This window comes from Dermochelys coriacea, chromosome 6 (genome assembly GCF_009764565.3).
Source record: "Dermochelys coriacea isolate rDerCor1 chromosome 6, rDerCor1.pri.v4, whole genome shotgun sequence".
NCBI classification, from domain to species: Eukaryota; Metazoa; Chordata; order Testudines; family Dermochelyidae; genus Dermochelys; species Dermochelys coriacea.
Genome location: NC_050073.1, coordinates 7,388,633 through 7,398,887, shown reverse-complemented (window position 1 = coordinate 7,398,887; position 10,255 = coordinate 7,388,633). Strand labels below are relative to the sequence as shown.

The window sequence follows — 10,255 nt, the reverse complement described above, 5'->3', positions numbered from 1 at the left end:
TGTGCCAGGTGTGGTACATTATTAGGTGTATGACGAGAGATCACCTGGGAGATCCAGTCCTGGACAGGACCCACTGTGCAGGCGCTGCACATTATTAGATGTATTACGGTAGCATCTGGGCGCCCCACCCATGGACAGGACCTCACTGTGGCAGGCACTATACAATGACTACTACATTCGTTCTCTGGGCGCGCAGCTTTTTTATTGATCATTTTGTTTTGGCCCAGAACGTTTCTATGAATGACCAGGTACATGCATAAAGCAGGAGGAAGGGGAGGGAGAAAGACAAGCAGGGATGGGAGCAGGGAGCTCGCTAAGCTTGTATCGGCAGAATCGCCGAATGATGCCATGCCAGTGAGAGCGCAGTGTACAGCTGGGTGGCTCTGGAGTCCAAAGAGACTGTGACTCTTGTTCCCCCTGCCTCAGGCCTGCTGCGGGTTCCCATTGGAAAGTGGTTCCCAGCAGGAGCCCGCCAGCTGGGACCGAAGGGGAATCCAGTTGGGTGACATTTTTCAGACCAGCCCCTTTTCCGGTGAAAAATGCAGGTTTGGTGAAACCGAACCATTTGGTGAATTGTTTTGACTTCACTAAAGTGTATCTGTCAAAACTAAAAACCAACCCAGAACAAATCTAAACATTTGCATGTTTGGTCTGAAACTACTTTTCCTTTTGAAATGGCCTTTAGTTTGATTACAGACAAACAAACAAACAAAGTTTTTAAATGGTCACAATCAAAACAAAATTTTCATCTGGTGCTAAATGATTCCCCCACTTCTCCATTTGCAGAATATTTTTTTAAACATTTACCCCCCCCCAATTTTTCAGAATTCCCAGCAAACCCCAAAACCTGTTATTTGCCCAGTTCTACCAAGGACACAAAAGACGGGATAAGGACACAGCGGTAATTGGTTCCAGATGTGAAGCTACAGCATAGGAAGGTGATGCAGCCTCCACTGCAGGATACAGGCCGCGTCTTCCACCACGTCCTGTTACCAGGAGAGGTCCTTGAAGCTGTGGGAACAGGCATTGCCCATGCAAAAGAGGAAGAGAAAAAGCTGTTGGTTGTGGTGCTCAGATGTGAATGGGACCTTTCCTCTCTAGGGACGCCAGTTCTGATCTGGCCCCAGGGTGCTGGCTCAGGGGATGGGAAATGGGACATGGGGCCTTTGACCTGTAGGGGGTGCTAGCTCCAACATGGCCCCAGGGCAGTGGTCCTGGCGGGTTTAGGGGGGTCAGGGAAGGGGATACGGGGCCTTTCTCATTTGAGGCTCTAATGCCAGTATGGCCAGTTTCAGGTCAGCAGTAACTAAAGATGCTCCTGTTTGAAGGCTGTTTAGTGGCTCCTGCCTCAGCTGGAGGATCTCAGCCTGGGAGGTTGGTGCCTGTCTCACAGGAGTCACCCACCCATGGGCCAGAGGAGCCCTGGAGACTAAGCTCCCTAGGGATGTCTCTTCCCGAGCAGGCGGTATACAAGCAGGACACTGCCATCACTGTATGTGGAGCTCACTGGGACAGACTGTGTCTTCCTACGTGTTTGTACAGTGGCTGGCACAGTCTGAGCACAACTGCAGTATAAATAACAGGGCCCCGTGGGTGCCCGAACAGTCACCGGGACACCTTCAGCCACTGCTAGAGTTTGCCTGTCTGGAGAATAGCCCGCTCTGATGGGAGCAAAGCTGGATGGTACCTGTTCCGCAGGGTGTATTTGCAAACCAACGGGAAGGACCAGCGGGCGCTATAGTCGTTCAGGTCAGGTGACGAAGCCTGAAAGAGATGAAATCAGAAGGAATAAAACCAGGAACAAACCGCCCGCTGGAAAGTCGTCTGCATGTAAGCGCTAATGTAACCACTCTACCTGTGCAGGCATCTGTTGGGTCATGACTGGGGTGATTAGATATATAGATAGATAGAGGAACTTAGATGAGGCATGAAAAGAAAAGCTGAGAACAACTTTGCCCTGATCCATTGATGCCTTGCATCTTGGGTCGTCAATTTCTCCAGTGCAAATTGGGTGTAAAGCTCTCTTTGCACCCATGTAGCTCTGGTATACCTGTCGGCACATGGGGCAGGCCGGAGCTGATCCCAGCCCGAGGTGATCACACACTGTTCCATTTGTGGAGTTCACTTTGAAAGTGGGTCACAATGCACTGGAGTTGTCAGTCCTCAGGCTTATGTGCATGTGCTGATCACTGGTCGGGGTGTATTGGGGAGGGCTCTCCCCAGGAAACTGGCCAGGCACTAAGGAGGGCTTTTGTTTGGATTGGGGTGGTCTTGGGAGTGGAGAGGCAGGGGTTGTCTTCCTCCCAAGCATTTGGCGTAAGCCCTAGTCAGAGGCAGAGGTCAGTGGACTGAACTGCTCGGGCAGGAGCAGGGGACCAAACCAGACAGCTCAATGATTTGATCGGGTGGTCCAGCCAACCAGCAGGAACTGAATCTGGGCGATGATCTTCTGGTGAGAGTCAGGGGGTTGAGATAATGAGCCAGCCCTGACCAAACAGAGCCACCAAGTATCTGCCCCCGCTTCCCCCCCCCCACCCCACACACACCACCCCAGGACAAAGCTCCCACCATTTTCCAGGATATAGGAGCCCAGGTAGTTTTCTCCCGGGAGGCCATCAGGCTGGTCTGCAGGAAATGTCTTGAAATTGTATTTGGAACCATCCGTCCACATGAAAGACCCCTCCTAGAGAAAGGATGATGGTGTTAGTGACTGAACCGGGAGCCAGGAGTGGAGCAATAGCCACTCAAGAATCAGCATTGTCTCTAGCACCTCAGCTGTCCCTAATATCCCAGCTGTGGAGGTCCCTTCTCTAGGTGTCTCCATGTCTTTCCTCACTGCAGCCCTCTCCAGCACAGCCAGAGTCAGCCTCACACCACCCCGGGGAGTGGGGAAGGGTCCTCCCCATGTTACGGATAGGGGAACTCAGCACAGGGTAGATTAAGTGACTGCACCAAGATCACACAGGGAGACAGTGGCAGACCGAGGAACTGAACCCAGGACTCTCAAGTCCCCTTGCGCTGCCCTAAGCGCTGGGCCATCCTTCTGCCTGTCGGGCTGGCAGAGCGAGCAGCGCCAACCTGGCTTGGAATCAGCTCTGTTATAACCCTCACCAGCAGCCCTAAGCTGGCACTGCGTCCACCATTGCATGCCAGTGTCACCTCCACTTTGGGATCGCACCAGCCTCCACCAGATCCCAACACATCTTCCCCACATGCAGCAGCCATGCCATGCCCAGCCCCAGCTCTCCTGCAAGCTCAGATGGCAGGGTCTGGTTCTTAGAGAGTGAACATCAGCCGGAGTGCGGTGGAGACAAAACAGCTGTAGTGTCCATTGCACCTTTTCTACACCCTGTATCCCAGCATGCTTTGCAACTCAGGAACAGTAACACCTACCTCTTCTCTAGCACTTTTCATTAGCAGAGCTCAAAACACTTTACAGAGCCGGTCAGTAGTGTTATCCTAATTTTACAGATGGGGAAACTGAGGCACAAGGCGAGGCTGTGACTTGCCTAAATCCACCCCAGCGGCAGAGCCAGGAATAGAACTGAGGACTCCTGGGACTTAATCCAGGAAAACCCTCATTGCTCTACTTCAGATTGAAATAACAAGCCCACAACTTTAGACACAGAAAGCCAAATTTTGCCCTCAACCCCACTGATGTCCCCTGGTATAAGTGGAAAGGCCAGTCTGACCCTCCGCCCCTGGCAATTGCTCTGATCGTGGGTTGTGCCAGACGGGTGAGGCAGGAGCTACCTTGAAAGTGTCGTGTGCGCCGATCCAGTAGGCCTGCCCTTTAGTGTAATCCAGCAGCTTGCCCATCAGGTGAAAGTTGAAGTCATTTTCCTCTGCGCTGTGGATGGAGGCCAGATGGGAGTTCCTGCCAAGGCTTTGACACGCCACCTGAAAAGGCACCGCAAGGACAAATCACACAAGGCTGCAACCTGCACACCTGACCCAAAACGCTGAGAAATCAATGAAAAAACGCTCACTGACATCAGTGCGTCAGGGCCCTAGAGAAGGGGGGTGGTCCGGTCATTGAGGCAGTGGGCTAGCCATGAAGAGAGATGGGCTGAATTCCCAGTTCTGCCACAGACTCACCAGGTGGCCTTGGGCAAGTCTCGTAGCTTCTCAGACCTTGGTTTCCGCCACAGGGAGGGGACTTGTCCATATGCTACAGGGACAAAAGCACCCCTCCCGTGGCTGTAGTAAGTGTCTATGCTACAGCAGTACAGCTGAAGTTGTGCCATTATAGCATTTTGAGTGTAGCCTGGGGTGCCAGAATGGGGGGGGGGCAACAGGCCATAGCTCCCCATTTTTAAAAGTGGGGGGAAGAGGCAATGTGGGAGCTGGGCTTTGAGGGAAGAGGCGGCATGTGGACATGACCTGGGGGGAAGGGGCAGGGCCTCTGGGGAAGGGGCAGTCTGGGGGTGGGGCCATGGTTCAGGCGCCTGTGGCCCTCCCAGCATATGCCCTCGAGAGCATTTTGTGTCCCCTACCTCTCTCCCCGCTCAGCAAATAAACCCGGCTGTTAATACTCCCTAGCTCTTGTAAAGTGCTTCTCATCAGCCGATCTGGGCCAGAGTGCTGGGCGACAGCAGCTGCACCAGCCCTCTGACCACGGGAGCACCAATTAACTAGCCCCAGAGTAAACCAGAGGGGCGAAGCTGTGCCTAATTGACAGATCAGAGACGGGCTGCGGACAGACAGGGCTAATGAGTCCATTTGCCCAGGAAGGAAGTGCCAAGGGAGAGTGTCTGCGCTGCAGTCAAAGACCTGCAGTATGGCCCATGGCTGGCCCAGCTCAGCTGACTTAGACTCCTGGGGCTTGGGCTACGGGGCTATAAATTGCAGTATAGACATTCAGGTTCCCAAGGGGGGAAGGTTTCAGAGCTCGGACTCCATTCCAAGTCCCGACAGCTACAAAGCTATTTTTTGTCTTGCGAGCCCGAGTCAGCTGACCTTGGCTCAGACACTGCAGTGGGGTTTTTAATGGTAGTGTAGATGTACCCTTAGCATTAGTCCCAGGTAAGGTCTCTGTGGGAGAGCACTCCTCCCTCTCCAGTCCTTGCTCTAAGGGGCTGAGGATTATGTGCTATTGCAGCTAAGGTGCTGCACTCTGCTGAAAAGGTGAGGAGGGAACACTGTAAATCAGTGGTCTCCAAGCTTTTTACACACAAGATCCCTTTTTGAATTTAAGATCAACCCCGGATTAACTCCACCCCTTCCCCGAGGCTCCATCCTGCTCACTCCATCCCCTCCTCACTTCGTTGCTTGCTCTCCCCAACCCTCACTCACTTTCATCAGGCTGGGGCAGGGGGTTGGGGTGCAGTGCAGGAGGGGGTGCAGACTCTGGACTGCGGCGGAGGGGTTCCGAGTGTGGGAGGGGGCTCTAGGCTGAGCGTGGGGCAGGGGGTTGGGGTGCAGGAATGAGGGGTGCAAGCTCTGGGAGGGAGTTTGGGTGCAGGGGTCATATGGTCACACTACACCTAATCTCATAGAATCCACTGGACATGTTTTACTTTTTATTAGTGTCATTTGTGGTTTATGGATCCAAAATCCTTCAGGGATTGACACAATTCTGTGTAACATTCTCAACTGTGGGGTGTGCATTGGTTGAGCCTGGGGCAGGGGGTTGGGTGCAGGAGTGAGGGGTGCAATCTCTGGGCACGAGATTGAGTGCAGGAGTGGGCTCCAGGCTGGGGCAGAGTGTTGGGGTGAATGAGGGGGTGAGGGGTGCGGGTGGTGGGAGGAAGTTTGGTGCAGGAGGGGGCTCTGGGCTGGTGCAGGGGATTGGGGTGCAGGAGGCAATGAGGGGTGTGGGTTCGGGGAGGGAAGTTGGGTGCAGGAGGTGGCTCCAGCCTGAGCAGTGTGTTGGGGTGTGGGAGACGCTGAGGGGTGCGGGCTCTGGGAGGGAGTTTGGGTGCAGGAGGGGCTCCTGTCTGGGGCAAAGGTTTCGGGTGCAGGAGGGGGTATAGGGTGCAGGCACCATCCAGGAGGCACTTACCACAGGTGGCTCCTGGTAGGTGGCGCAGCAGGGCTGAGGCAGGCTGCCTGCCTGCCATGGCACCACACCACTCCCGGAAGCGGGTGGCTGCTGGCACATCTCTGTGTGCCCCTTGGGGGGAGGAGGGCCGCGGATCTCTGTGCATTGCTGCTGACCACAAGCACCACCCCCGCAGCCACATTGGCCAGTTCTCGGAGCTGCTTTCCCCCACTCCCAGGGGCCATGGACATGTGCCAGCAGCTACTGGAAGCAGTGTGGGGTCACAGAAGACAGGCAGCCTGCCTGAGCCCTGCTGTACCATGGGACTTTTAGCGGCCCAGAGATTGCGATTGACTGGCAGAGGCTCCAGGATCGACCAGTCGATCATAATCGATGGGTTGGTGATCACTGCTGTAAATCAACTACACGTAGTGTTCCCAAGCAAAGCATCTCCAAGTGCTTTGTGCGCTCAGAAAAAGATAGGAGCAGAGGCCGTGCACTGTTAAAAGATCTCAAAGCACTTTACAAAGGAAGTCAGTATCTTTACATTTTATAGATTGGGAAACTGAGGCACAGAGAGGAGAGTGACTTGCCCTAGATCACCCAGTAAATCAGTGCTGGGAATAGAATTCAGCTCTCCTATGTCCCAGGCTGGGGCTCTTTCCACTAGGCCTTGCTGCCTCCCTGCATTCAGACTTGCCTCAGCTTCAGGCCACTTCGTCGGTTCCATCACAGCCTTAAAGCAGGAGTCTTGATACTGCACCCAGCCTTCAGCACAAAAGCCGCGGGCACAGAGACATTTCTCCTGGGAGCAGGCACCTAGTGTCAAGATCAGGAACCACAAGTGCAATAAGCATGCAAGAGAGAATAAAACAGTGCAGCATATTTCACGCATTGGTCCCAAAGGCAGGTAAATACTACACCAATTGCTCATTGCAGGAGAAATCAGTGATACAGAGTCTGAGTAGTTTCTTAGTGCACCTTGTTTATTTACATTTTATGCACCAGCAGTCGTGGAACAGAGGTGGTCACAAACAGCACACATCCAAGCCCCTCTCTCAGGGATCTCAGCCCATCCATCAGTGCCAGATTCCCAGGGAGCAACAAATTCCCTCCTGCCCTTTGCAACAGTTGCCCACCAAAAATAAACTGCATTACAAAACTAAAAAGACTATGTCTGCCAAGATTGTACTCTGGCTCACATGCTAAGATTGTGTGTAACAGCACCATTTGGTGGCACCACTGTAGCAGTATCAATACCCTCAAGCAGGGAGAAGAGTGAGCTAGGGGTTGCTATAATTGTTAATGATTTTCACTGATTGCTTCATTTATCAATAGTAGTTTTTCATACACAATAATTATTAATACAGCAGCAGCATTTTGCTTGGTGCTTTACAGTGAATGAAAAAGAAGGGGTCCCTTACTTAAAAACTACATGGAGCAAACATAAAAGGTGGTGACAGACAAGATTCATAGCTGCCAAGGCCAGAAGAGACCATGGTGATATCTAGTGTTACTGCCTGGATAACACAAGCCAGAGAATTGCCCTGAAATAATTCCTACAGCAGATCTCTCGGGAAGCATCCAATCTTGATTTTGAAATGGCCAGTGTTGGAGAATCCATCATGATGCGAGGAAGAAGGGAACGGAGAAGAGTTTTGGGTGGAAGGAAATTAAAATAATATGAACCACATTATTTAGAGCTAACTTGTGGCAGTGAAGAGCTGGGCTGCTCAGCGAGCAGAGTGGGATCCTGAATCAGTCGGCACACTGCTTCCCCCTTTTGCTCCAGAAGGGGGCGCTGAACCTGTGCCAGCCCTGACTATGTGGCAGATTAATCCCGCTGATGCTTTTATTATTATGATTAATTATATTATATTGATATTATATTACGGGAGGGGCTCGGAACCCACTTCATGGACCAAGACCCCGTTGCACTAGGCACTGTACAAAGAACAAGCAGACAGCCTGCCCCAAAAGCTTACAACCTAGGCCAAGAGCTGGTTGCGGCTATACAGAGGAGGGCAAGGAAATAATGCGACCATATTGGTCAGCAGGTTGGGCAGGGGTCTTAGCATGCCAGGGGCATGACTGATGCCAAGCTTTTGTAGCTGTCATGGCAGGGGAAAATTTTGAAGGAGGACAAGGAGGCAGTTTTGTGGATGTTTAGAGGGAGTTACTCCCAAGCAAGGAGTTAGGATGACTTTGTGGGACAGGGGAAACTCTGGGTGCACAAGAAGAGGGAGGTCATTCCAGGCAGAGGTGCATGGAAAAGGGCACAAGTGGGATGGGGAGACAAACGAAGCTTCAAGGTTAGGGTGAGAGGTGGGAGGAAGAGGAGAAGACAGGGAACCAGATGCCCTCTGCTTTACCTTCCAGCTCTCAAGGCTGGGGTGAGTGAAGTGTTCAGACCCCGTGGACCTCTCAGTCCTTAGACTCTTTGTCAAAATCCAGCAAGGGGAAGCAATTGGTGCTGAGCCGGCAGAAGGGGTGTGTAGTGAAGACATCTCTCTACCAGGACCGGGGCTCCCCATTGACTCCATCAGGCTGTCTCTGTCAGGTAGTGGTGCCTAAAGAACACTGTGATTGGGCTGGGGGTTAGCAGCAGGGAAGGATAACCCAACTCACCCCAGGCAATGAAGATGAGCACGAGGTAGAGGGATGTCCTGGGCTCCATCTCTGCTGAGGATGGGGGTCAGCAGGCAAAACCCAGCAGCCCCGCTGGCTAGCTGAGACTCCCCTCAGGTTGGGCTGTCTCGCTTTGCTCACGGTGGAATAATGAGGACACACATACATGGACGCAGGAACTTTTGAGTCAGTCCCCTACAGAGCAGTGACTCATCACAGGAAATCCCGCTCTTCTGACCTTTCTCTGTGTCCCTGCTGTGTCTCTTCTGGCTCCAGAAGCCTGGTTTAACCCTCTCTCCACATGGAGGCCAGTGGAGTAAGCCCTACAGCTGCTCACTTTATTGTGGTGGGCAAATGTACTAGTTGTCTTCAGGCAGGAAACTGGACAACATGGGAGAGAGAAGGCGCAAGGAAATCTCCCTGGGACCTGAGCAATAGCCTGCCCACATCCCGCAATTCCGTTCTTTGCCACTAGGGGAGGGCAGAGTGGCTGCACCGGTGGAAAGGCGAGAAAGCAGAAGCCCGGCAGTGGGAAATTCAGGTCTTAAAGGGAAGTGTGCAAATGGATCATGCCCACTGGGATGAATTCCCCCTCAGCCTACTTGTAACTAGGGAGAGCAATTTGGATGGGGAGGACAGAAATTGGGTAGACACACTGGTTAAAAAACGCAAAAAGAAAAGGAGTACCCGTGGCACCTTAGAGACTAACAAATTTATTAGAGCATAAGCTTTCGTGAGCTACAGCTCACTTCATCGGATGCATTTGGTGGAAAAAGCAGAGGAGAGATTTATATACACACACACAGAGAACATGAAACAATGGGTTTATCATACACACTGTAAGGAGAGTGATCACTTAAGATAAGCCATCACCAGCAGCAGGGGGGGGAAAGGAGGAAAACCTTTCATGGTGACAAGCAAGGTAGGCTAATTCCAGCAGTTAACAAGAATATCAGAGGAACGCTGGGGGGTGGAGTGGGGGGGAGATATACCATGGGGAAATAAGAAAAGGAGTACCCGTGGCACCTTAGAGACTAACACATTTATTAGAGCATAAGCTTTCGTGAACTACAGCTCACTTCATCGGATGCATTTGATGAAGTGAGCTGTAGCTCACGAAAGCTCACGAAAGCTTATGCTCTAATAAATTTGTTAGTCTCTAAGGTGCCACGGGTACTTCTTTTCTTTTTGCGAATACAGACTAACACGGCTGCTACTCTGAAACATGGGGAAATAGTTTTACTTTGTGTAATGACTCATCCATTCCCAGTCTCTATTCAAGCCTAAGTTAATTGTATCCAGTTTGCAAATTAATTCCAATTCAGCAGTCTCTCGTTGGAGTCTGTTTTTGAAGCTTTTTTGTTGAAGTATAGCCACTCTTAGGTCTGTGATCGAGTGACCAGAGAGATTGAAGTGTTCTCCAACTGGTTTTTGAATGTTATAATTCTTGACATCTGATTTGTGTCCATTCATTCTTTTACGTAGAGACTGTCCAGTTTGGCCAATGTACATGGCAGAGGGGCATTGCTGGCACATGATGGCATATATCACATTGGTAGATGCGCAGGTGAACGAGCCTCTGATAGTGTGGCTGATGTGATTAGGCCCTATGATGGTATCCCCTGAATAGATATGTGGACAGAG

The 10,255-nt window shown here is 51.8% G+C and overlaps 1 protein-coding gene across 1 annotated transcript; it reads right to left on the bottom strand.

Annotated features, from left to right (window-relative positions):
* Window positions 1–180: 180 nt before the first annotated feature.
* LOC119857772 (galactose-specific lectin nattectin-like) lies at window positions 181–8,798 on the bottom strand. The gene is made up of 6 exons (XM_038407146.2): window positions 8,612–8,798; window positions 6,684–6,802; window positions 3,754–3,900; window positions 2,569–2,683; window positions 1,688–1,764; window positions 181–1,011 (listed from the first exon to the last, which is right to left on the bottom strand). The coding sequence occupies exons 1-5, from the start codon at window positions 8,658–8,660 to the stop codon at window positions 1,751–1,753; spliced, it is 444 nt and encodes a 147-aa protein (XP_038263074.1). The 5' UTR covers window positions 8,661–8,798; the 3' UTR covers window positions 181–1,011; window positions 1,688–1,750.
* Window positions 8,799–10,255: the final 1,457 nt, after the last annotated feature.

What these genes read in the sequence shown, in the direction of transcription:
- LOC119857772 (XM_038407146.2), bottom strand. Translation starts at nt 8,660, where the DNA reads ATGGAGCCCAGGACATCCCTCTACCTCGTGCTCATCTTCATTGCCTGG. An exon ending in GCTCATCTTCATTGCCTGGG is followed by an intron (nt 6,803 to 8,611) that starts GTGAGTTGGGTT and finishes TCTTGACACTAG; the next exon opens with GTGCCTGCTCCCAGGAGAAA. An exon ending in GCGCACACGACACTTTCAAG is followed by an intron (nt 2,684 to 3,753) that starts GTAGCTCCTGCC and finishes TCCTTTCTCTAG; the next exon opens with GAGGGGTCTTTCATGTGGAC.